The sequence below is a fragment of the Carassius auratus genome, unplaced genomic scaffold (genome assembly GCF_003368295.1).
Source record: "Carassius auratus strain Wakin unplaced genomic scaffold, ASM336829v1 scaf_tig00033856, whole genome shotgun sequence".
In the NCBI taxonomy this organism is placed as follows: domain Eukaryota; kingdom Metazoa; phylum Chordata; class Actinopteri; order Cypriniformes; family Cyprinidae; genus Carassius; species Carassius auratus.
Genome location: NW_020526107.1, coordinates 39,777 through 67,158, shown reverse-complemented (window position 1 = coordinate 67,158; position 27,382 = coordinate 39,777). Strand labels below are relative to the sequence as shown.

At 38.5% G+C, this 27,382-nt stretch overlaps 1 protein-coding gene across 2 annotated transcripts; it reads right to left on the bottom strand.

Moving 5' to 3' along the window:
• LOC113081323 (host cell factor 1-like) lies at nucleotides 1-26,685 on the bottom strand. 2 transcript variants are annotated; one of them, XM_026253408.1, is made up of 29 exons: nucleotides 26,517-26,685; nucleotides 24,882-25,066; nucleotides 22,464-22,612; nucleotides 21,566-21,726; nucleotides 21,265-21,473; nucleotides 21,087-21,171; nucleotides 19,870-19,976; nucleotides 19,564-19,743; nucleotides 19,073-19,396; nucleotides 18,809-18,960; nucleotides 18,237-18,431; nucleotides 16,764-16,988; nucleotides 16,414-16,515; nucleotides 15,790-15,837; nucleotides 15,111-15,324; nucleotides 14,788-14,927; nucleotides 14,531-14,669; nucleotides 14,245-14,441; nucleotides 12,202-13,657; nucleotides 7,207-7,349; nucleotides 6,690-6,941; nucleotides 5,430-5,679; nucleotides 5,064-5,345; nucleotides 3,556-3,674; nucleotides 3,317-3,454; nucleotides 2,573-2,758; nucleotides 2,193-2,490; nucleotides 1,755-1,818; nucleotides 1-1,652 (listed from the first exon to the last, which is right to left on the bottom strand). In XM_026253408.1, the coding sequence occupies exons 2-29, from the start codon at nucleotides 25,054-25,056 to the stop codon at nucleotides 1,613-1,615; spliced, it is 6,030 nt and encodes a 2,009-aa protein (XP_026109193.1). In that variant the 5' UTR covers nucleotides 25,057-25,066; nucleotides 26,517-26,685; the 3' UTR covers nucleotides 1-1,612. The 2 variants fall into 2 exon arrangements, with proteins under 2 accessions (XP_026109193.1, XP_026109194.1); XM_026253409.1 differs by lacking the exon at nucleotides 15,790-15,837.
• Nucleotides 26,686-27,382: the final 697 nt, after the last annotated feature.

The window sequence follows — 27,382 nt, the reverse complement described above, 5'->3', positions numbered from 1 at the left end:
CAGAATTCCATTACTTTTATATGTCAAGACACAAAAGCAATCAATAGATGACAACATGTAAAAACATTTTGTTACAGATAATTATATAAAAAAGGCAAAGAGTTTTTCGTTTAACGTCTTGCTACGTGAAATAACTAATTTACAACAGAGTTCAAACTCTGGCTAAGCCAACAATCCATCTGCAACGTCTTCCAACCGCTAGAAACAGGAACAAACTGCTTCTCACTTCCATTCAAAGAAAGATATACTCATCAAAACCTCTACTTAATTTCCACCAATTTAGCATTTACACAGGCCTGCATCCCAAAATAAGTCCAAGCGGTCTGAAGCAGAGAATGAAAATGGTTCAAACTTTTGCTGCACAGCTTGAGAAGAATCCCAATTCATATCTACCAACTCACAAAACCAAGCGTATAAAAGTAAAAAGAACTATAGACTAATGACATAGGGGAAATAAAAATAAAAGCATCTTTTTTTCTGTAGTATGCTTCTATAAATTCCAAAAAAAATAAAAAGCTGGGTGAGGAAATAAAAAAGAAAAAGTGGAGAAACCTCAAAAGAGGGTCGGTCATTGATCAGAACAAATACATACAATTTACACTACAGTTCCCAAAATAAAGGTCAAATCATTCATGTACACGGGAAACACTGTGGCATGAGTCTACAGGGATGAGGAGAGGTGTGATGTTTAAAACTGCGCCATGAAGCACAAATACATGACAAGGAAAGACCTTTTCTTATTAAAAAAAAATTAATAATAATAATAATCATTACAAAAATAAACCACACACAAATAACTCCTGTATCACCATTTACTATTTTTTGGATTTTTTTCCCCCTCTCTCTCTCTCTATACAAGATCTAGTTGACGCAATGCAAAAGTAATATGCTTTTTTTATTCATATACATGGATTGAAGTCCTTTTTGTCTTCAGCGTTGCGGTCCACAAATTGTCCCTTACAGCAAATGTATGAACACACAGTGATGCAAAACAGGCTACCGAACTGGAAGTGAATGAATAATTACAGGTTCTCTGAATGAACAGAGTCTTTTCCCTCAGAAGCATCAAGTGCTGTTCGTTTTCATTTGATTTCAATGCATTTCCTTGCTTCGTTTCGCTGTCCACATTCCCTCCTCTGTATCTCAGTCTCCTTTCAGCGCGTGGTTGAAATATAGACTTGGCCAAATAATAAAAACATCAAACTGACAAGAGAGCAAAGTTATTTTTCTGTTATCTATTGCTTGTATTGAAATAAGCTTAAGGGAGGAAAACAAGAACAAGTATCTGATAACAGTTATGACTAGACTGAACGCTGCTGGAATATCTTTACACAGAATTGAAAGGAAAAGCAAATGCATGTGCTTCTGAGGAGGTACATTTAGGGGTTTTAAAAAATACAGTTGGTAATAAGGCGTCCATTGCACCAAAATGTCCAGTGATGGGAGCGGATTTTTTTTTGTACGTTTTTCTATTTTTGACTGCAGTTTCCTTCCATTTTGTTTCATATGATGGAAAGGGGTAATAAGTGGAAGCAGGAAGGTCTTTCAGCAGGATTTGGAGTTCAGTCATGGTTCAGCTCATAAACAGGGTGGGGTCAGGGGTCATGTGAGCTCACTGGTCAGATCTGGCCTTCTTTTGACCAGTGCCTTTCCTAAAAGGGCAAAGTAATGTCCAGTTTCAGTAAAACACTTTAGGTTTGGTCTACAGGTCTGCATTATTCATTTTGAAAGGTATAAAGGCAACATATACTCACAAATCAGGGGACGCGACCGGCCTTTTTGCTGCAGGTTTGGCCGCAGAGCCATCTTTACTGGTTTCTACAAACATAAAATAGTAATAATAATAATAATTAATAAAACAATTTCATTCCACGGCATAAAGGTGTTCAAATTAGAGGTCGACTGATATATCGGTCGGCCAATGTATCGGGCCGATATTAGTAATTTTTTATATATATTGGCATCGGCCGATATCCATGTTTAGTAGCGCCAATTTAAAGTCAGGCAAGTCGGCGAGCAGCCCCATGTTATTGGTGCGGTGGAAAGTGCTGCTGCCGCATGTGAAGGACCACAAGTTCCGTTTGAATTAGATTTTTCTCGAAAGTGACAGCCCTAATATATATACACACACACAAACACACACACACATATATATATATATATATATATATATATAAACAAAATGGCCTCACCTTGTAACCACCTGACTTGTGTTGCCGGACCATAGCCCTTCTCATTGCGTGCGGCGATGCGGAAGATGATGGCGGGTTTGGTGGTGTAGTCAATATGGGCATTAGAGAGACTAGATGACTGCACTAGACAGGATGGGCTGGGCCCACAGTACACCCGCATAAAGGCAAGCTGAGCCGGCGCGGACGCTTTAGCCTCGACTGTTTGTGAGCTCTGGATGGCCAGATAAACTGAATACTCAATGATCTTCCCTGACGTCACTGAAGGAGGCTCCCAGGTCAGGTGAGCACCATCGGTGCTCTAACGGGAGAAGAAAAACTATTTTAGTGACCAAAATTAACCCAACACGTAGACCTAACACAAGCCATTTGCATTGCCCAACCTTGCTGATTTTGATGGCACAAGGTGCTCCAGGGAAGCCAGGTAAGCAGGTCTTAAACGCAGAGACCTCAGAGAACGTCCCTCGGCCACATGCGTTAATACCAGCCACGCGAAACTTATATGCAGTGCCTGGAGAAAGCTCAATCTTCTTCATTCGGCTGTAGTCTGGGATTGCGCCAGAATCATCCTGCATTGTCACAAAAATGATGATTAGTGGTCCACTGACACAAATTTTCTCTCTATATATACACATGTATTTATTTTTAAATGCAGATGCTGACTAGGATTTTGTTTTTAATCTCATGCCAATACCTTAAGAGTGCATGGTGACCAATAGACCCCATTTAAATATAATATGAAGTAATTTAAAGAAACTGAAGTAATCAGAAAATTTAAAAGGAAAAGTTTTGCATTTAGATGGAAAGTTTATAATTTTGTAATTACTCCTATTATATTATTGTTCATAAATAAATAAGTTGCAACCAGTAAAATCTGTTGTGTTTGAGCACACTGGGAATATTTTTCTCAAAAAAGACCATGTTGCATTAATTTTACATACAGTACACAGTGATTATGAAATGAGTAACAGTTTATTAGGTGTTTAAAATATTAAAAAACATGACAAAATATATCTGTCGACCAGTCAAGTTGATTTTTATTAGTCCTAAATATCACTTCCTATTCCAAAAGACATTTTACTTGAATTGCAGCAAAATACACAAACAACAACATTATCATTACTTACATCAGTAGCCACTGAATCGTCTGCTGGCACATAATAGTGTGTGACAACCATGTTTGTGACCTTAACAATTCCAACGTCAAACCACTGATTCTCTTTCTTCACTGGTGGCTTTACAACGGCTGGAGGAGCTTCTTGCTTCTATGGCACAGAAAGATGGTTGAACAATAATTTCAAAGTTAACAACATTTGAAATGGATATCATTGCAGTAGTTCAAATCATTCACCACCAATAAACTTACCCCAGCTGCTGATTCAATCCCATTGGCTACCTCAGCTAAAGCAGTGGCCGCTTGCATCTTGGCAGGACTGGCGACCACGATTGGCTGAGATGGTGCAAAAGTACTTGATGGGGCAAGAGCTGCAGCAAAATAGAGGCATTTTTATCATGTACTAGAATTTACAAAAAGTGTTTTTTGGGAAATTTAGCACCAATGGATCCTCTGCAGTGAATGGGTGCCGTCAGAATGAGTGCCCAAACAGATAAAAACATCACAATAATCCACAAGTAATCCACACCACTCCAGACCATCAGTTAATGATTAGTGAAAAGAAAAACGGTGTTTGTATATACAAAAATAAAAATTTTTTTTAAATTAAAATCGTCTAAAAAAGATTTTTTTAACCCTAAACTGTCATTCTTTCCAGAATATGAGTCCATAATTACATGTACATTTATTTTCCAGACGCACTAAGTCGCACTTTTTTCTTCATAGTTTGACTGGTCCTGCGACTTATAGTCAGGTGCGACTTATTTATGAAAAAAAAATTGACATGAACCAAGAGAAATGAACCAATAGAAAACATTAACATCTCCAGCCGTGAGAGGGCGCTCTATGCTGCTCAGTGCTTCTGTAGTCTACACTTGATATCATAGAGCGACCTCTTGTGGCTGGAGACGGTAATGTTTTCTATTGGTTCTTGGTTCTAAATAAATGCGACTTATAGTCCAGTGCGACTTATATATGTTTTTTTCCTCATCATGACGTATTTTTGGACTTATACGACTTATACTCAGGTGCGACTTATAGTCCAAAAAATACAGTAGCTGATGCTTTTATTCAAAGCGACTTACAATTGCTATATATGTCAGAGGTCGCACACCTCTGGAGCAACTAGGGGTTAAGTGTCTTGCTCAGGTACACATTGGTGTCTCACAGTGGATTCGAACCCGGGTCTCTCACACCAAAAGCATGTGTCTTATCCACTGCGCCAACACCATCCCCCATAATAACAACACTTCCTCCTTTAAAATCCATACCCTGTTGTTCTCTTGAACTGTTTTGAGACCGTTCACTTGTAAAAGGTGCTTGATTTGTACATGTTCCTCACCTAATGCAGTCGAGACGACTTTTTCACTGGAAAAAAACAATATGACTCGTGTTTTAGTGTACTCTAGCCTGATAAGTTCAGTTTTTGACATTTTGATGGATTTGTATCGTACAAAGATGTAGCTTTTCACTTCACAAGATGTTAATTTTAATTAATGGACTGGGGTGGTGTGGATTACTGTGATGTTTTTATCAGTTGTTTTTGTGACGGCACCCATTCACTGCAGTGGATCAATTTACAAGCAAGTCATGTAATGCTACATTTCTCCAAAACTGTTCTGATTTTGAAACAAACTCATTTACAACTTGGATGGCCTGCAGGTGCGTTAACTTTCAGCAAATTTTCATTTTTGTGAAATGGGACTATATTGTGTCACCACTCATTTTTGTTTGCACCATTAAAAACAAACATCTCTTACTCTCTGCAGAAGTACGTGGAAGAAGACGGGCCACAGCTCCCACCTCGTGGCCATTGCTCTCAGATGCTGGGTCGTTGAGGCTGTCTGCTGGTGCCAAGGCTTCAGTGGGCAGAGCAGCTGCGGCTGCTGCAGCACTTAACTGTTGGGCTGCGGCCGCCTGCGCCTGTGCCTGCGCCTCCTGGAGCTGCTGCTGCTGCTGAACCAAAGCAGCAAGCTCCTGCTGGGTCAAAACTATAGGAATGGTGGTGGATTGCTGCCCGTCCTGACCTGCGTCCCCCTCACCTGAGACAGGAAGTTAAGTCAAGCTGAGAAGTCAAACTCTACTGTATACATCATAACGCATGTGACAGTCTCTAGTACACTTACTGAGCACAGCCTGCTGAGCCGCCTGTAGGACAGCCTGTATGGCGAGGGCCTGCGCTTCTTCTGTAGCCGCAGCCTGTGCTGCAGCCTCGGCCGCTGCCGTCACAGCCAGCTCCTCTGGAGTCAGTCCAGTCACCATGAGAGTGGTTTGCTGTCCTTCTGCAGACATCAGCTCCTGGGGCAAAGCGAGGGCTTCTGAGTCCTGAGCTGCGAGACTCATTGCTTCTGCGCCCTCCACACCGGCCTCCATCTGCTGTATGGAGTTAACAAGGAATTGTTTCAGGGATGGAATTTAGCACCCGCCACCAGCCAAATGCAGATGATTTTGTGTTGTGGCTGGTAAACTCGTTTCACCTACCGGCCACCGTGGCGGGTAAATAAATATAGCATACTGTTTCACCTGGCCGGTGGACAAAAAAAGTTAATTTCCATCCCTGATTGTTTATTTGCACAATTAAACGAATGCTATAGGTTCACACAAAATAAGTTTGAGGTATGGCTGGGTGATAAAACAATAACCATTATTATTGGACTTGGGATATTAATATCAAATTTGATTGCAATATCACTCATTAGAAACTATTTTTCTATATGAAAATAATTTTTCTATTAAGATATTTATTTTGGTAAGGAAAAATAACAGGAAGTGGAAATTCACAAACATGAAGTGTTTGTCATGTTCAGATCATAAAGAGTAGTTTAAACCCACAAGAAACGGTCTGGTTTCTACAATTTTCACATGGAAGCAAAAATCTGCCTTAACTTTGACTAGATTTGAAATCAATCAAGAAATAATTATCAATATGGACTGATATGAAAAAAAAGTTATGAGATTGTTTTTGGCAGTATTGGCTAGCCCTAGTTTAAAGGTAAGATTTATTTATTCATTAAGAAATAATGCTTTTATTCAGCAAGGAGGCATTAAAAAAAAGTGATCAATAAGTGACTTTCGTAGTGTTAAAAAAAATGATGCTGTTCTTTTGAACTTTCTAGTTATCAAAAAACCGTGAAAGATAATGCACTACTGTTTCCACAAAAATATATATGCATCTCTACCATCATCATTTGACCCTCTAAATCTAGCTGAACTCTTTTAATAACAGATGAACTTCATTGAACTGAAGTCACTTGAGCTTAATGATGAGATTATTATCTTCTGTTGAATTTGTCTCATCTTTGATTCTGTTATTTACCCGTTTATTACTGTGAAGCAGCTTCAAATCATTGCACTAAATAAAGCTGAGTTCAAAGTTTCTTCCTCACCTCAGCCTGATCCTCTTGACTTGGCTGAGCTTCCATGGTGACATGAACCTGAAGCACGGTGCCCTCCTCTCCCCCTGCACTTTCATCTATGGCCACGACCCTGACCGCTCTCTCTTCACCCAGCTCTCCCTGACACTCAGTCTGCATAGGCTCTTCTCCCGCTGCTACGGCCTCAGTGCTGGTCTGCTCCATGGCCTCCGCCTCGCCCGGAGCCTCAGCCACTACCGCAGATCCAGCCATAGACGAAATCTCCTACATTGTTGAGAAAACACAAACAGATCGTGAGGAAGATGACAAAACATGTAAATGTGGATTATTTATTTGCATGTCTAAGAACAGAATTCAGGCAATTTGCAAGACTAAAAAAAGTGGCTTGCACTACAGCTTATTCTGGTTCAGATGTATCCAATTAGACAGGAAATGACTGGGTGCATGAAAAATGACTTTACTAGTAACTTTAAGAGCAAAGTAGAATAAACCGGTATGTTCAATCATCACTTTAGAGGTGTGTTCGTACCGGTACTGATGGTCCAGGAGTGGGCGTGGCCTGTGTTACTGTGGTGATGGCTCTGTTTTGTGTTGTGGGATTGGCTGGTTCTGTAGATGATGTGGGTTCTGAGCTGGTGCCACTGTCACTCTGTCCATCACCGGCCTGCTGGGCTAAAGGGACAAACACAGATGAGCTTGATTACTAGGGATGTACTGACACTGAACAGAAAAGTTCAGTTGATAACTGACAGCTAATAATAATTGTTAAGCAGTTGACATGATGACCAACATTACAAATCTGTGCAGTTCTGCATGTTTTCTTTTTTTTGTAAATGTTCACGCTGGAGTGTGATTCTAAGTAAAATAGGCATCAAGACATTTTAATTTACAGTAGAACAGATGGATAACCTATTTAATTCTTCAGAGAGGGTGCAAATAGGGGTGTAATTTAGCCCTGGTATGAACAGCTTGAAATGTCAGGCTAATCAGATCAAACCTGTTTGGGGGGTTCAAACATAACACGAGAAAAAAATAATAATAATAATAATAATAATAATAATAATAATTATACATTTTTGGTTACATATACTTTATACACATACGTGACTTAATAGTATAAAACATTTTTACATTTTAAATAGTGCTGGGCAACAATTAATTTTAATCACGATTAAATCGCACGATTGTCTGTGATTAATCGTGCTGTTAAACACAAAACTAATAATGCATTCAAAAGTAGTGTATTGTGCACTTTTTTCATTTAAAAGTACTGGTACAGTATTGTTCAAAATAATAGCAGTACAATGTGACTAACCAGAATAATCAAGGTTTTTAGTAAATTTTTATTGCTACGTGGCAAACAAGTTACCAGTAGGTTCAGTAGATTGTCAGAAAACAAACAAGACCCAGCATTCATGATATGCACGCTCTTAAGGCTGTGCAATTGGGCAATTAGTTGAAAGGGGTGTGTTCAAAAAAATAGCAGTGTCTACCTTTGACTGTACAAACTCAAAACTATTTTGTACAAACATTTTTTTTTCTGGGATTTAGCAATCCTGTGAATCACTAAACTAATATTTAGTTGTATGACCACAGTTTTTTAAAACTGCTTGACATCTGTGTGGCATGAAGTCAACCAACTTGTGGCACCTCTCAGCTGTTATTCCACTCCATGATTCTTTAACAACATTCCACAATTCATTCACATTTCTTGGTTTTGCTTCAGAAACAGCATTTTTGATATCACCCCACAAGGTCTCAATTGGATTAAGGTCTGGAGATTGGGCTGGCCACTCCATAACATTAATTTTGTTGGTTTGGAACCAAGACTTTGCCCGTTTACTAGTGTGTTTTGGGTCATTGTCTTGTTGAAACAACCATTTCAAGGGCATGTCCTCTTCAGCATAGGGCAACATGACCTCTTCAAGTATTTTAACATATGCAAACTGATCCATGATCCCTGGTATGCGATAAATAGGCCCAACACCATAGTAGGAGAAACATGCCCATATCATGATGCTTGCACCTCCATGCTTTACTGTCTTCACTGTGTACTGTGGCTTGAATTCAGAGTTTGGGGGTCGTCTCACAAACTGCCTGTGGCCCTTGGACCCAAAAAGAACAATTTTACTCTCATCAGTCCACAAAATGTTCCTCCATTTCTCTTTAGCCCAGTTGATGTGTTCTTTGGCAAATTGTAACCTCTTCTGCACATGCCTTTTTTTTAACAGAGGGGACTTTGCGGGGGATTCTTGAAAATAGATAAGCTTCACACAGACGTCTTCTAACTGTCACAGTACTTACAGGTAACTCCAGACTGTCTTTGATCATCCTGGAGGTGATCATTGGCTGAGCCTTTGCCATTCTAGTTATTCTTCTATCCATTTTGATGGTTGTCTTCCGTTTTCTTCCACGTCTCTCTGGTTTTGCTCTCCATTTTAAGGCATTGGAGATCATTTTAGCTGAACAGCCTATCATTTTTTGCACCTCTTTATAGGTTTTCCCCTTGAATGCCACACTGCTATTTTTTTGAACACACCCCTTTCAACTAATTCAACTAATTGCCCAATTGCACAGCCTTAAGAGCGTGCATATCATGAATGCTGGGTCTCATTTGTTTTCTGAGAATCTACTGAACCTACTGGTAACTTGTTTGCCACGTAGCAATAAAAAAATATACAAAAAACCTTGATTATTCTGGTTAGTCACATTGTACTGCTATTATTTTGAACAATACTGTATATGAACAAAAGTGCAATAACATTTGGGGCCCATTCTTCGCACGTCGCTGACTCACAGGGTATATACAGCAATCCTTAAGTTAAATTTACTACTTTTTAATACCTTTTTCACTACCTTCAGAATATTTTTTAAAACCATCACGACACTGAATTGCAAGTGTTAATCAGCGACCTTTCTATTATTTACACAGATTTTGACATATATAACATACAAAAAATAATAGATTTAGAGATGTTGACAGCATATTGCACATTTATTTCACTTAGTAAATAAAAATAAAACAAATACCATAAAATGTGCAATGGAGAAAATGGATAGACCGAACAATAAGCCTGCCTGTTAGTGTTGTCACGGTACCAATATTTCAGTATTCGGTACCGATACCAGTGAAAATCCACGGTTCTCGGTACCAATTTCGGTACCAAAGCAAAACACAAAAATTTGCTAATAAAAAAAAATAACTTTTTAGCACTAAAAATAAAACCAATGCCATTCTTTATACTTATTTAGAATTGTGTTTAAAGTTTTTCTACAAGTTATATAATTATGAAAAACAGTAAACAAGTTTCACCCAAATTTAATTTGTCTTTTAATTTATCAAATTTAAACACATTTTATGTTTGGTAAATAAAGGGGATTTGCTATTAAAATTAAAACATGGGAGAAATATTGAGATTTATTTTTTTTTTAAATAAAGTTTTTTATTTTTTTGCAACAGTGGTAGCAGTATCACATACGTTTAAATAATAGTAATATTTCTAGCACAATGCCCTTATGTAAAAAATTTCTTTTAGGCCTAATGAATGCATATTTGTCATTTTGAAATTTCTATTTGCCCATTAGCTCCGCCCACTACCGGAGAAACCGGTATGTCTTCTGCTTTTTCGAAAATGAATATGAATAATTCTAAATTAACTCGATTATTTTGACAGGAGAAGACAACAGATGCTGAAATTAATGCAAGCGTCATGCGCTTCAGTCTATGTAGTAAATAAACCTGCACGTCTCTGTCATTAATTAATTCACACAGAGACACGCAGAACACGGATTCATATTTCAAACAACTTTTGCGGCTTAACATTTACAGATACTGGTCCATATGGAGATTTGATTTGATTAATTTATGCTTTCACAAATTCCATGACTGTCCATATTAAAATGTAAGTTTCATTTACATGACTGGATTTTGAGATTCCGTACTCGTTTTCTGCTTCGCGGAAATCATAGCGTTGTATGCGTCAAGAACCGGGTTTGAACGGGACCTCGGTACTACCGGTCGTTAACCCAGCTATTAGAAAACTTGCATTTGTCCAAGAAGACGACGATGGTTGTCCAGTCATTGAAGATATGCCTTGAAGCAAGTCTAAAATAAAACGTAAGCCAGCCACTTCTGTTGAGCGCGCAGTGTTCTGAGATGATGCCGAACAACCACTGAATATGACGTCAGCATCAAACATACAGTGAGACGGAGACGGAAGATCTTTGATTATGTGCCCAGATATGCTAAAGCCCATATAAACGAACTAACACGAACGCAGATAGAATTTCAATCAGAATAAGACACCTGATAGTCTGGAAAAAATAATACCTAATTTGGAAAAAAAAATAATACCTCTGAGACCACATTTAACACTTTTAATGGCCTTAAATTTGACCATTTTGATTTATCACTTTTTAATACTTTTTAAAACCCCGCGGACACCCTGGACTTTGCTGGATTTGATTGTTGACGATTTGGAATGATCTTGGATTATTTGGTTCTTCGAAGCTATTCTGGACTTGCTGTCTTAGCAACAGGTCCATAAACATAAACCTGCTCAGGAGACTGCATATTTTTAAGCAGAATTGATACTTAAAGTCTTTAATACTATAGACCCAGCCAGTTTTACTCACTGAAAGATTTATTCATCAAAATTATTACTTCATTATTGTATTTGAGTCTTACATGCTATACAGATAAATGTAGAGTCGTGCATTAATTTGAGGGATAACGGCTATTATGGGAGTGGCTTGATGGAGCGTAGAAGATGCAGATAACATGATCTTGACCCTTAAAAAACTTTAATCAATGCGGTCACAACTAATCTGTTCAAATATAAAATTAAATGAATTGCTAATTACTACATTGAAATAAAAATGTAAAGCCTGTACAAATATTAGAAATTGTGAATATAAATAATTAGGAATCGTGTAAAAAAATTACAATAAAATAAAAACAGAGCACATTGCATTTATAGCACGATGATATCATTTTGGATGTGAAATTTCATTTTGGACGTAATAAACGATATACGAAGAACGGGTTTCCTTGGTTTGAAAACACTTTAAACAAATAAGGTGCTTTTTTACAGCAGTGTTCCTTTTACATAGTAGCAGTTAAAATATGTATTGTAAATATCAAATTATAACATTAATGTAATTAAATAAAATATAAAACAAGCTATTTGCCACTACCAGGACATGAACATTTTTATAGAAAATATTTTCTAGTTTGTTATAGAAAAACAAGTTATGCTCCGAGTCCAGAGCCCTTGATCATAACATTCCGGCATCTTCCGAGTAATATATACTCCATATATACTCTAATATTGTGAATGCTGATACTTAGCCTAATAATTTGATCAGGAGTATCCCCTCCTGTGACCCATGGTTTGTCTGTATGTGTATTCAAAGCGAATTAATGTTCGGATAACAAATAATGGCTGTCAGTCAGGAAAATTTACCAAAATGAGCATCCCTACTTTACACACAAATAATGTTCAGGTGTTGTAGAGATAAATACCTGTTTCTTCTCCAGTTTCTAAGCTACTGGTAGCTGTGGTGGCTGTGTTGGTGGTGCCAGTCTCATGGGTTTCACAGGGCGGATTGGAACACACCCTTTGCACAGTGCCATTCTGTTCAGCACCAATAGAAGATGAGGCCTGGGTTGATGTGTTTGTGGTGCCCGTTTCATGGGTTTCACATGGTGGATTGGAACACACCCTCTGCACAGTGCCATTCTGTCCAGAACCAATAGAAGACGAGGCCTGAGTTGGCGTGTTGGTTGTGCCCGTTTCATGGGTTTCACATGGTGGATTGGAACACACGTTCTGAACAGTGTTGTTCTGTGCAGAACCAATAGAAGATGAGGCCTGGGTTGATGTGTTTGTGGTGCCGGTCTCATGGGTTTCACAGGGCGGATTGGAACACACGCTCTGAACTGTGTCATTTGGTCCAGCACCAATAGAAGAAGAGGCCTGGGTTGACGTGTTTGTGGTGCCGGTCTCATGGGTTTCACATGGTGGATTGGAACACACGCTCTGAACAACGTTGGTTTGCCCACTATCCATACTGGAGCTTGACTGCGTAGCCGTATTGGTCGTGCCAGTCTCGTGTGATTCACAGGGAGAATTTGAGCAGACGTTCTGGTCACCACCGGACACCTCCAAAGTGTTTGTGGTGCTCGTCTCACTTGTTTCACTGGGAGGGCTGGAGGAAATCGGTATCAGCGTAGAGGAGATGGACGCTTGGCTTTTGTTGGAGCTCTGCACTGTTCCCGTCTGGTCTGAGCCCATGTTGGAGCGGGCAGTAGTGGAGGTGTTGGTGGTACCTGTGCGGAGATTCTTCGGCCGCATGCTGCTTGATCCAGCACTGCTTTCTGAGACAGGTGTTTCTGGTTCAGAACCAGAAGATGTAGCTTCCGAAGATGATGTCTTGCTGTTCACAGTTTCCATCTCTTTAGATCCCATGTTGCAGCTGGCAGTGGTGGCTGTGTTGGTGGTGCCCGTATCATGGGTCTCTGAGGGTGGGTTGGTGCAGACCTGCTGTGACGTGCCCATGTTCACAGAGGCTGTGGTTGCAGTGTTGGTGGTGCCTGTCACATGCATCTCACAGGGAGGGTTTGAACAATTCTGTTCGGTACCCATTTTGGCAGAAGCGGTTGTAGCCGTATTGGTTGTTCCAGTCTCATGGGTCTCACAGGGAGGGTTGGAACAAGTCTGTTCGGTACCCATTTTGGCAGAAGCCGTTGTAGCTGTGTTAGTCGTTCCAGTCTCATGGGTCTCACATGGAGGGTTAGAACAGACCAGCGTCACAGTGGTAGCACCATCGCCAGCACCATCACCAGCATCAGCACCGGTGGTGGAGGGCTGCTCTGAGGTGGGAGAGGCCAGGATGGAGACAGGAAGATCCTGTGCAGGCTGAGCCTCAGCACCACTTGGAGTCGTGATCAGGGTTACTTGAGTAGGTTGGGTTGCCGACTAAGAGGGAAAAAAACATTTGTTTTAATTGTACATACCGAAGGGAAATAATTCTAAACAATATAATGATTTATTTCAAGTAATATTTAAATAATAATATTACTTGTTCTATTACACAAATTAACATACATAAATTATAAACATATACAATAATTTATAATTACTTATACACATAAAAAAAATACACATCTACTGACCCAAACTTTTAAATAATTAAATGTCTTTGAATGTGCATCAAGGCTCCATTTACTGGATCAGAAACGCGGCAAAAATAGTGAAATTCTATTAAAATGTAAAGATATTATTACAATTATTTTTTCTGAATTTTCAGCATCATTACTCCAGCATTCAGTGACACGATTCTTTACAAATCATTCTGATATGCTGATTTGCGGTTTAAGAAACATTTCAAATGATTATCATTGTTGAAAATAGTTGTGCTGCTTAATATTTGTGAAAAAACTTCTCAATACTTTGATGAATAGAAAGTTCAAAAGAACATTTAAAATAGAAATATTCTGCAACATTATAAATGGCTGAATAATAGTATTAATTTATTTTAAAATAAAGACAGAGAAGTGACTCACTTGTATTGTAGCGGTGGCAAGGTTGGTCTGTGCAGCAGATACAGTGATAGCTGTGGGATTGACCACCTGGCTGGACAATGTGGCAATGGAACCAAGTGTGGTGACTGGAGTCACCAGGCTGGCATTAGCGCTTGCCACATTGGCCCCTGCCACGCTACTCGATACAGTTCCAGTTACTGTACCCAGAGTTGTGACTCCTAAATACAGAGAGGGCATTATTAACAATATCAAGAAAAAATAGTATTATAAAACTACACTACAGAGTATACAATCTGAATATTCATACCCGTGGTGCCCTTGACAACCAGTGTGGTAACAGTTGGTTTTCCGGCAGAGACCGTGCCTGGTGAAACCAGACGCACTCCACCCATAGGCACAGTGCGCAGGATAGTGCCTGGCTGTCCGGGCGCCCCCTTCAGGACCACCTGAGAGCGAATTAAATATATTCAAGAACCACTTAAAACACTAAATCAAAACTAGATGAGCTTAAAACGATGCATGTTTATGCTGTGACTGTGGTTTCAGAGTTCAACTAGGCCTCACCTGTGTGACCCCTTGTTGTCCTGCACCTGTCAGCTTTGGCACAGCAGTTATGATTTTCCCCGGAGCACCTGTGCCAGGGGTAACAACCTTAGTGGTGATAATTGTGATGGGGGACTTGACGCCAGGACTGCTAGTCAGACCTAGTAAGGAGACAGGAAATAACATCAGAAATCATGTAAGCTTGCAGCAATGCATATAAAAAAAACTGATCTGTTTTTTAGATATAAACAAGGTTGTGCGGCTTAACTCGAGTGCAAGAGTGAGATACAATTTAACTAAAATTGCAATTACAAATGAGATGAACAGTCAATTGTTAGATGGACCTGTTGCTCCTTGTTGGATAGCAGACATGGGAATGGTTTTAATAATGGTGGTTCCTGGTTTGTTGGTGGTAGTTGGAGAGACTGTGCTGTATCCCAGGATAGTGGGTTTGGTGCCAGTCCCTCCTGCCTGCGTAGTTGTAATGATTGTGGTTGTCTTGCCATCGGCAGATGTGACCAGTTTCAGGATGGTACCAGCAGGCAGAGGAGTCTTTGTCTAAGAAGAAAAAAAAAAGAACAAAATCAACATAAGCTACTGATAAGGGAAATTCACAATTATTATTTCTGAACAGCAAATCAGAATGGTGAAATGTGACACTGAAGGGTGGAACAATGGCTGCTGAAAATTCGGCTTGGCCATTTCAGAAATAAATTAAAACAAGTACAAGCGCAAATGACAATAAACTACTTACTTATTCTAGGCAATTCACAATAGAATGCATATTGACCCCTTAGCAATCCTGTAAAATTTACCTAAAACACCTAAAAAGGCATACCCAAAGTAAATCGCATGCTGTTCTTAAACCATTTGGAGTATATGCATGGTTTTGGTCTGTTTTGAAAGGTGACACTCTGACATTTGTTCCTAAACAGAACAAACCTCAGAATCACTGCAAGTCTTACTGGTATTGAGTAATAGAACTTTGAACACACTGAAAAAGGAAGGAAACATTCCGCCTACTTTTCTGTAATCAGATGCCTGCAGATGATTATAGCTGGGAGCTATTAGCTGGAAAACACAATGGGATCACAGCATGAAGCCTTGTTGGCGGTCTGACAAAGACACCTATTGTACCTGCTGTGCTGATTGTATTTTAAAACGGTATGCATCATTCGAATCACAATAATGTCAGCTGTCCAAAGATATGTGCCATGTTTTTTTCTTCTTCTTTTTTTTTTTTTTTGAGTTATATTGGTTCCTTGCTATTGTCGACTTCAGCTTGCCTAGTTGGGGACACCTTATTTCTGGCAATATTGATAGCAACGATACTATTTGAACTGAACTAATCTGAGCTGGATGATGACATCACTAAATCAACGATGAACTGACTTTAACTAGAAAACTGAGCGTTTTCTATCGTCCTCTTGAATTATCGACACACTATTTTAATACTGTAAAGCTGCTTTGACACAATCTGTATCGTATAAAGTGCTATATAACGAAAGGTGACTTGACTATGTGACGAAGTTAACCCTCAAAAACATGCAGTGTACCGCGGGCGTTACAGAGGAATGCTAACCAGTTTTAAGAATACAGAAGATTAGGTAAGAAAAGGACATGCTTAAAATGAGCAGCAATACTGACTTGTATTAGAGTGACAGGACTGCTTCCAGCCTGCCCGGTGACTGCCGAGGTTTGTACTGGTTTGGTCTGGACAACAGACATCATCTTCCCAAGGCTGGAGAGCTGAGAACAGTTCAGGTTAAGTCAAATGCTACAGAAAGACAGGCTCTACTGATAAAAATAAAAATTGCAAACCAACATGAGAGAAGTCATAATGAATCATTAAATGTATTCCTTTTGGATTAGTCACCTCATTGGTGCACTTAATATAGATAGGTCACAGTAGAACAAAGAAGAAGCTTTAAAGATTCTTTCATGTCACTTAACTATTTTTAAGTCCAGACAATCTGTTATTGTTTTTTTTCCCTTACCAGAGGACCGCTGCCACCCATTGTAATTGGACTCTTGACAAGGGTTATAGTTTTGGTGACTCCTCCGACCATGGTGGTGACGACCTGAGCCTGCTGGGCTACGGTTACGGTGCCTGATTTGTGCACAGTGATGATGGGCCGAGTCGGCGTGTTAGGAGTAGAGATGGAGGAAGTGCCGACCTGAGCCGCAGCTGTTTTCAGCATTCGGGTTGCAGGATTAGTAACCTGGAATAGAAGTAGGAACAAAGACATTAAATCACAAACAGCTACAGGACAGGAAGTGGATAACATGGTTAATTTAAGTCCAGAAGGATGTGAGAAAGGGAAGTTGATGAGACATTCTGTTGTATTATTTTAGAACACATTTTATCTAAGACATTTTATCCAAAATACTTTTTGCTTACCTACAGTACATCTCAATTTATTGATAATAATCCACTTCAGGCATGTAAAAGATGCCAGTAACTCCTTACAATAAGGTTCCATTAGTTAATGTATTAACTTATATAAGCAGACAATGAAAAATACATAAACCGTATTTATTAATTTTCGTTAATGTTAGTTAATGAAAATACAGCCATTCACCGTTAGTTCATGTTAATTCACAGTGCATGAAATAATTTTAACAAGCACGACTTTTGATTTTAATAATGCACAAGTAAATATTGAAATTAACATTAACTAAGATTAATAAAATGCTGTAGAAGTATTTTTCATGCTTAAATCATGTACATTATAGTAGTTAACTAACGTTAATTAACCCTTAAGACCTATTCTAGCAGTCAGCATCAAGTGCCATATATCATTATAAACAGGAGAATTTACAGTTTAAGTTTAACTAATGAAATAAAGTCTCAATTTTACTTTCGTTTTCTCAAAGAATGAATGAAATGACATAATTTTAAGAAAGATGCAAGCAACAGTTGGGTGTTTTTGCTGTGTGTACTCAAACAGAAACTCCTAAAGTTTGGGTATTTTTCTTTAGAAAGTTGTTTCTGGGTGTTTGTGTTTGTTCATATTTCCAAAGAAATATGTTAAGTAGTAGTTCAAAAGACTACTTATTAGTTGAATATGGGACAGTTTGAACCAATCTGGGCTCGGGGGTGGGACTACGCATCAACAATCATTTCTGTTTAGCTCAGAGGAAAGAAATGCATTGGTTTCTTCTGATAAATCAATGTGGTCAAAATGTGATGACGTAATCACGTACACTACAGCGCCTCTGAGAGAAATAGGATATCTCTGCTTTATATCACTTTTTAAAGCATTCAGATTGGATTAGCGGTTCAAAAGTTATTAAACATTAAAAAACAACAGTTATTCTTAGCGGCGGGTGGCTGTCTCTGTCTTTGAGGGTTACTAAACCTTATTTTAAAGTGTTATCAAGATGCCTAATGCCTATAAGGTTCTCGGACAGAATAAGCTGGAGATCTTTGTTTAATCAAAGGTCTTGTTCTGCAAGGTGACACTTACCATTACGGGAGAAGCTACTTTGACAGTAGCTGGCAGAGTTGTGGATCCAGGAGTCAGAGCGACGGTTTTCATGATGGTGGCCCCAGCTGGAACATTTAGCACAGTGGTCGCGGGAGAGGGTGGGATCTTCTGTGTGGCAGCTGCAGCTGCAGCCAAAGCAGCCATGCCACTCATCTGAGGGCTGCTGCCAATTGGCTAGACACCAAAACAGTGTTCCAAATGGTTTAAATGGAAATTCAACATGGGAAACTAACATTTGAGACAGGGCTGAATCCAGGTTTGTGGAGCTTGTTTGTAGGCCTGCACAATTTGGCCAAAATAAATGTGTGGCTTTGTATCATTATAACAACAAAAACAACAATAATAATTGTAAAAGAACATAATTGCACTTCACTCTATAACCAGCAGAGCATATATACACACACACACACACACACACACACACACATATATATATATAAATAATAGCAGACTTTTCTTGTGTTTATCACAATAAATCAAATCGCACTTTCACTTTGATTTAAAGTAATTGTCCAGCTCTAATTTAAGATTTACACTGATTATCTACATACCGTCCCCTGGGTACTCTGTGCAGGGACAACCATGCGGACACCTGCAGGAAGTGATGTAACTGTGACTGGGGATTTCCCTCCTGGAGTGGCCTGACGCACAGTAACGACTGATGTCCCGGGGGAAGAATGAGGCGCTGCCACTTTAAGAATAGCTGGGAATTATAAGAATATGTTGGGTTAGGTACGTCACAATTAGTAATATTATTCTTTACAGAAAGTTACACAGCAATCTTCTGATTGCAAAAACCACAAAGTGATTTGTACCTGGCCCACGAGATGCAGCTGCAAGCGGGCTGCTTGGCATGGTGGTGGTGGGGGAAGGAACCTGTGGCACCATTGTGACCCCAGAGAGGGGCAAGCTCTGAGCTGCAGGAGCAGCAGTGGCCGGTACCGGACTCTTAGGCGAGTTGACGGGTAAAGACGGGATGGGGTTGATCGTTGGTGATGTGGCAGCTGTTGCAGCAGGGATGTCGTATTTCTGCAGCTGCAGCAGGTAAGTGTCAGCAGTAGGCACCGCCCCCCAGCTCACCTCCAGAGAGTTGGTGTTGGCACGGACCAGCTGCACACGTGACGGAGGCTGAGGACGATCTGTTTAGTGAAAGGCGAGATTTTAAACACTTAATACTTTGATTATGTGGAATAATTTGGTTGTTGATAATTTAGCACCATGCCAGCTACTATACCCTATTGGGCTATTTGTATTGGGTTAAGTGTATTAAAGCTTCTTCTACACTGAGGTTATCAGTTCAACTCACCAGTTTCCAAACACCACAGATCTTTGCAGCAAACTTGGTTGTTCCAGGCTTTGCGGTAGCCGTCTCTTCCACTCCAGACGTACAGCCTATTGTTTATAGCCACAGCGCAGTGTCCGGCTCTGGCCCTTGGGATATTATCCTCGAGCGTGTCCATCAAGATAGTCTCCCAAGACATTGAGTCTGAAGGAAATTAAGGTTAAGATCAGCAGTGATAAAACATATAAGCTCTGTTCTGAAACAGGCAGCATTTTAAGGGATAAGAGGCTGACCTCCTTAAAAGACCATTGGCGTCTTTGTTTAACCTACCTAGATTTAAGCAAGCCAGTGTGTTAGTGCACTTCCATTCTTTCTCGTGTGTTGCTACTTTGACATCATCCATGACCAGAGGAACCCAGCCACCAAACACAAACATCCTAGGAAAACATGAGACCACAGTTAGTAACATCCACACTAACTAGAACACTAAACATGGTGTAACACATTGTATTTTTGTGATTACTATAAAATTAAAAACTCTCAGGCTTGTTAATTTTATCCACTTCCAAAAAGGAAATATGTTTTCTTCTTTCTTTCTTTTCTTTTAAACGCCATACCAGCTTCTAAGGCTATATTCACGGCAAGAATAAAGTGCAATAAATCAAAGGAAGGCTAGAAAAGATCTTTAAAATTTATTTCCTCTAGAAATCTTAGGACCATGTTCGGATTCACTTGATTAAAAATGTTTTCAAAAGTAATAAACGAAAAAAAAAGGTTTCTAAAGAAATGTTTAAGTGGTAAACCAATTTAATGACGTATCAGACAACTGTACATTTGTGGCTACTGTGGTTTAATTATAAATGCTATCGTTAACTAATTTACCATAGTAAAATAATTTTATTTGCCTCTTTATTTTTGTATACTGTAAAAACTTAAACCACATTGAAGTATTTCACATTGAAGTTATCCAAAGGATTCATTAGCTAATCAAAAAAAGCTAATGAACATTAGATTATTAATTTATTTTAATAAAAATAATCGTTAGATTAGTCGACCATTCGAAAAAATAATGGTTAGATTAGTCGACAGAAAAATTAATCGTTAGTTGCAGCTCTAGCTGATGCAGACACCGATATTCAATATAAACCAGATAATAGATCTAACATGCTTTTTAGCTACATTTAGGTACACTATGTATTTACCATTTAGCTAAGTGTGCTATTTATTTAAAGATAATATGCTGCGATAATTTTAAATTTACATAATACTTACAAAATTACAAATAAAGTAATTGTTAAAAGCAAATTTTTATGCAGGAAACAACTTCACAGCTCAAAACCATAGCAAGATTTGTTTAATTAAATATTTAGTAGATAGTCAAAAATAAGAAAATAAGAACCCATGCTGAAGTAACTCTGAAAGTCGAATATGATTTCATGTCAACTAAATCTTCACAAAATAAGGCAGTGCTGGTTTCTTATCAGTCGTTTCCAAGTTTGAAGACAGTGAAGATTTGTTTAAACAAGCTTGAAAAAGTTATAACTAACTTGTTGGTTATAGTGGTGGCAGAGTGGAGACTGCGAGGCAAAGGTGCCACACCACTTATGGCAGGTTTGTTCCAGGTTAATGTATCTACAAAACAAAGCACACGGTTAACGCATGTTATTCAATGTCATAGCATGGACATTTCTTGAACAAATATTTTAAGCCAATACTTTCTCTCACCTATGTCTAAAGTCCAGAGGTCTCCAAGACGGCAACCACTCATGCCTCCATAGATGATGAGACGAGACTTTTTGGACGTTTTCTCCGTGTAGACAACAGCAGTGTGGCTCTCCCGAGGAGGGGGAAGCACACCGTATGTAATAGGGACGTCCCAGCCTGCAATGTTAGACCCCGGGCGAAGCTCGAGAGTGTAGAGGTCATTCAGGTATCTGAGGCACAAATAAAGAAACTGTTTAACTGCGGATCTGCTGCTCAAACATTTAATAATTAGTTAGAGCAGAAACTGTATAAGGCTTTTTACCTGGGAATATTGTTTTTGGGATCCTCACTGTCATTTGCTAATCCACCAAACAAATAGCATTTGTTTCCAACCAGGGAAAAGCTGTGGCCCAGGCGAGGACATGGAGGTGGGCCATTCTTAGGGGCTTTGGGCTTCAAACGTTTCCATTCCCATCTACTGGCCTGTTTGAAGTATTTGACAGAAATTAATGGACTATTATATACGATAGGACTTATATTTTGAAAAACAACAACATCTACTGAGCTCAACCTTAAAGCGCCCTATTATGCCATTTTTAAAGTTCCTAATATTGATTGAGAAGTCTCCTAAATAGAATTACATGCATGCAAGGACAAACGACACTTTTGTTTTCTCAAAATATGCATTTAATTCAAATTTTCTAATGATTCTTAAACAATCTGTAACTCTAAACCCTTCCTTTCCATGAGCCTGCTCTGCTCTGATTGGTCAGATGGCCAAGTCTGTTGTGATTGGTCTACCGCGTACAGCCAGTGTCTGAAACATTATGCCCATTTGCATAGTTCCATATTTTGAATGCTCGACAGAAAATAAATATTATTATTTATCAGAATTACAGGTGGTGATTCAGTGGAGCCAGCTGGTCCAAATAAACCAGGTAGTGAGCCAGCTTTTAACAGCAAGCATTTTGTAACTCCCGAGATTAGAGAAGCAATTAAAATGACATGTTTGTGGGCGGGGTCAAGTTGTTCACAGCCGGGAATTATGCAAATGTGTAGCCGTCACAGAAGTAGGATTTGAATTACTAATGACTCGTTCATGTTGTTCAAAGTTAACTCATTTTCAGCTTTACAACTTTGCAGATCATTTACATTCCCTTTCAGCTACTTCACAATAATGGCACTATAGGGACACTTTAAGATGATGCTGACAGACTTACCTGTAGTTCATAAAGATCATTGCTGTACTTTCCGTACTCAACCATGCCACCGAACACAAGGAGTCTGGTGCCATCACACACAAACCCATATGCAGCACAGCCAGGAGGAATGTCACCCCGGACAGCAGGAATAAACCACTGATTGGTGGCTGTTGAGAAACATATAGTTTTGATGAATAAAGCTGTTTCTGTGCTGTGTTGCAGTGAACCATGTTCTGTTACTCTGTGCAGAACAAGGTTATTATAGTTAACTAGAAGCATAAAAAAAAACACGATCTTGCTTGAAAAAATTAAATCTAGAATAAAACACTTAAACTCATTTTAATTCCGGTAATTGCCAAGGCAACATTTATCATTTTCATTTAGTTTAACATGATTTACTAAGTGAAATATAAATACATAAAATAAACAAGTAAATGTTATATTATTTACTAATTAATAATAAATGTGTTTTTAAATAATGATTTAAAAATGAAGAATATGAGCATTTGAACTAGATATCATCTTAAGTCTGTAACCCTATTACAGTTTTTTTTCACAAATAAAGAAATTGTTATAAATGTGCATTTTTATGCAGGCTACAAATGCTCACTCAAGAGGATCTAATAGCTGGATTTGGTAAAGTTTTAAAGGATTGTTATGGAATTATATTCCGGACGTTATTCAAAAGGAATTGCAAATTGCCTCTTTTATTAGCGTCGACTGTGAGTGACGTCACTTCCCAATGTAAACGCCCAATAAAATGGCCCTGCCCCTGTCACTTGATTGACAGGTTTCCGTGTAGACGTTGGAAATTCAAATGCAAAAGGAATTGCGATTCAACTTGAGTTTTGGCAATTTACATGCACAGTGCAGAGAGAGTGAAAAGGCAAATGTGGTAATTAATATTGCTATTTAAATATGACAGGCTCATAGCTCGTAAGATATGGGAAACAATTGCAAATGGACTTTGCATTTCCAATTTAAATTTGGCAGACACAGTGCGTTCGCTTAAACAAAAATACAAACGGTAATGCGCGATTTACATTTGCGTTTGGATTATGTCACATTTTATGCGTCCACACATTGAAAACGCAATTGCAAATACAATTTGCAATTCCTTTTGAATAATGTCCGGAATATCATTCCATAGATTGTGGAATAAAATATATACTTTTTTAAATAAATGAGAAATGCTGCATTAGTAATTAGCCCAATATTAAAAAAATAATCTGATGGTCTAACTAACTATATTAATATAAATAGCTTAAATGTATATATATATTTTAAATGTTAACTTTGTTAGTTTTAATAAACTTGTCATTTATTATTATTATTATTATTATTATTATTATTATTATTATATATATATATATATATATATATATATATATATATATATATATATATATATATAAAATAAATGACAAGAAGTTTATTAAAACTAAAAGTTAACATTTAAAATTAAACTACTTCAAAATTTGAGTTAAAACTGTAATACTAATTCAAATACTATAAGAACCTCTTATATGATTCTAAAGTAATCCTGGTTCTGGGTAGCTGTTAATATTTTCCAAAAGAAGAATCCATGAGCAATATACAAATATAGGGCGTCTTTATATCACTTATATTAAAAATTCAACACTCTTTAGCATAGAGTGCAATAATAAAGTAAAAAAAAAATTTTTTTGGACTTTATCTACTTCTTATTCCATAACATTCATCAAGCCATTCCACGACTTTGCCACAATTTAACCTTAAGTAAAATTATCCACACCATATAAAAAGTGTGAGTTACATTTTCGTCCATTCATCCTAGAAGTATTGACATGGCAATGCGGGAAATATTGTGGGCGGGGCCTGTGTGTTGTGATGACGCAAGCGCCGTTCTTATTACCCGCCATTTCTCTTTGCATTTTCCAGCCGCGCCCACAGCGTTAGCTGGTTAGCTGCCACTTCAACCCAAAAACATCTTAACCTAACAATACACAGATCAGCTAGCAGTGCACCTAAATGCATCTCTACATTCAGCAAACGATGCACTTAAATTAGACGCACTAATGTTAGCGCAAACATGTCATGATTATGCAAGTTTTGAATTACACAGTCAAGCTTTATATCTTTATGCACATTCTTCATGGCTAGTTAGCGGATCACTTATGCAGATTTTGTCTAGCCGCTAACTGCGCTAATGTACCTAGCTAAACAATCAAGTCAAGAAATTGCTTAATGGGTAAGAGAAGTTGGGTAAACTACTATATATGCCATTCATTATTTAACCCGTTTAGGTGTTTGTAATTAAGGCAAACAGCAGATCTGACTAACGTTAGGCAGAAGCGACCGAATCTGGCTAACAACACAGCGAGCTAAATGCTACATAAGTAAAACGCAAGTAGATGATCAAACACTACCTGTAATACTAAATGATAGCATTCTCACCTGTGTTATAGACGTGCAGCTCGTCCACAATGCCTTCGTTCCCACCGCCGAACACTACCATCAGCTCTTTAATGGCCACAGCTCGGTGTCCGTGTCTCGGGCGAGGAACCGGGCCAGACCAGCCCAAAACCCGCTTCCAGCGTGGCTGCAGAACCGAGGTCCCCGAAGAAGCCATATCCACTTCTCTAGCGAGACACAAATCCCAGGCACAGCGCTGATTTTAGTTTAGATTCCAACAGCATTCGTGTATCTAAAGCTAACTGGATTAGCCCACTAGCAACAGATAGCTTTGCGCAAGCTAACGTAACTAGGTCACCAAAACACGTTTTTGTTTTTGGCCAAATGCTCCCCAAATTGCACCAAAAGATTATGGTTTAGTAAATATTAGCGTTTACGCTTGTCAAATTTCGAAAAGCACAGAGCGTGGAAAACCGTTGGCCGGTTAGCACGTTAGCCGCTCAAATGCGAGGCGCCATTTTAGCGGCAAAAGACGCTTTTCATCACGAGAAGAAAGTAAATAAGACGGACGCCGGCGGCTGAGCAAACGCGAATTCCCGGCGAAATGAAGTAAGGTAACTCGAAATACACAGCGAAACGTGCAGGTGGGCTCCTGCACATTTTTATTAAATATCTTTGTAGTGAGCGAAACCGCGTTTTGGGGTTAAATGTCTCTTGGAGAAAAAAATAAGCAAGATGAAGATGTGTACGCCGCCATCTTGCGGAGGCTAGCACGAGCGCCTAGTTAGCTGCTAAGCGGCTAAGCTAACACTCACAAGCTAGTGAACAGTAATGGGCGGCGGAGGCGGAAAAAAAATAAATAAATTATGATAATAAATCATAATAATAAACCGAAAGGGAAGTGGAAAAATAAAAACAAAGAAAATAATATTAAACACGTGGAACGGGGAAATACATACAAATAAAACAAAAACAAAATATCTGCGCTTTTGTTGAAATTAATGTATAACGAAATCGTATTATAATACTAAATCCGTCAATTAAATCCCTGGTTATAAAAAATGATAAAGACTCACAAAAGTATTCAAATAAACGCGGATAGAGATTATTAGTGTAGCTTAGATTCATGTGATTTGAGGATTTGTCATGCCTTTCTTGTCTGGGTGCCGCCATCTTGATAAACAAACCAAACAATCCACCCTCTGGAACCAAATAAAAGCTTAGCGCTTTTTAGTGATCCGAGGGCACAATGTAGATTTATAAACAAATACACAAAAAAACTCTTAAAATACAATGATTCTCTTATAAAACAGCGCTGAAATGTACTTGCATTTGCTGTTGTTAGCTATTAGCCGCATTAGTTAGCTGAAATGTTTAATGAGATCCATTGAGCAGCCAGTTAGCTTCAATTCTAAACAGCTCATTACAACACTGTAAACTCTACATACTCATTTTGCAACAACAGAGAAAATATTACACGTCTCATGTTTATTTACTGTTAAAAATTGCAGGAGTGACTTTTATTCGAGATGCACAGTTCAGTGACTTCTGTTATTGTTTCGTCCCTGGCTACTCGCTTAGCTTCCCTCAAGAAAAATGGCGGATGTACCGTTAGCCGTCACAGAGAAAGCTGCAAAAAAAATCGGATTCCGTCATTAACTGACACCAAATACTTACTCGTTCCGATTCGTTAACTTAAATTAAAAATCACGAGGGAGGACTCAGAGAACGAATTCGACCCTGGGTGCGCCTTTCACTGTAGATCTTGCTAACTCTAACGTTACATCTTTTCACGCAGCCCAGGAAGCCGCCATCTTCTTGACAAGCGCTCAGTAATTCAGCGGCCGCGCGCTTCCGCTCGAAACATCACAGTATGGGACGCGCGCAGATATTTCCTGGGCAAGTATGACTTATTGGTTTGGAAACAAGGGTCCAGTCGCCTACAAATAATACATTAATAAAAGTAATATAATTATAAACAGTAGACAAAGAGCAAGTAAAGTAAAAAGCAAGTAAAATAGACAAAAGTATAACAAAATAAAAAATAATACATTTACAAAATAATAATAATAATTTAGCCAGGGGTAACATATCCTTTATATAAATTCAAGAGAGATAGACATGCATCGAGTCACTTTTGTTTACATTATAAAAAAGCATAAATATTATACTTTGTGCATAATGTAACCATATTGTGTTTGGAATGCTGTTGGATGACAAAAGTGGTAATATTTTAATTTATGTAATGTTGATTCTTTATCCGTAAACAATGGTTTAACTAGAACTGAAATATATACGTGGCCTGCGAATTTGCTGGAGTGTTAAGAGACGTTTGGTGGATGAATGAAAGCTTAGTAAATCTATTAATTTCCCGCCAATTATATTGGTGTGATGTGCTTTATTATTTATTTATTACAAAAAAAAAACAAGCAAGCCCAGCCAAGATGACAAAAAAGTAACGCAAAAGTAACGTAAAGCATTACATAAAGAGTAACGCTATTAGTTACATTTTTATATTATAATGCATTATTTCTAAAAGTATA

Excerpts from the sequence above, each read along its gene's own strand:
- LOC113081323 (XM_026253408.1), bottom strand. The coding sequence starts at position 25,056 with ATGGCTTCTTCGGGGACCTCGGTTCTGCAGCCACGCTGGAAGCGGGTT. Across the intron at positions 13,658-14,244 it reads TTGCCACCGCTACAATACAA|TCGGCAACCCAACCTACTCA; the intron begins GTGAGTCACTTC and ends TTTCCCTCTTAG. Across the intron at positions 5,680-6,689 it reads GTCAAGAGGATCAGGCTGAG|CAGATGGAGGCCGGTGTGGA; the intron begins GTGAGGAAGAAA and ends AACTCCATACAG.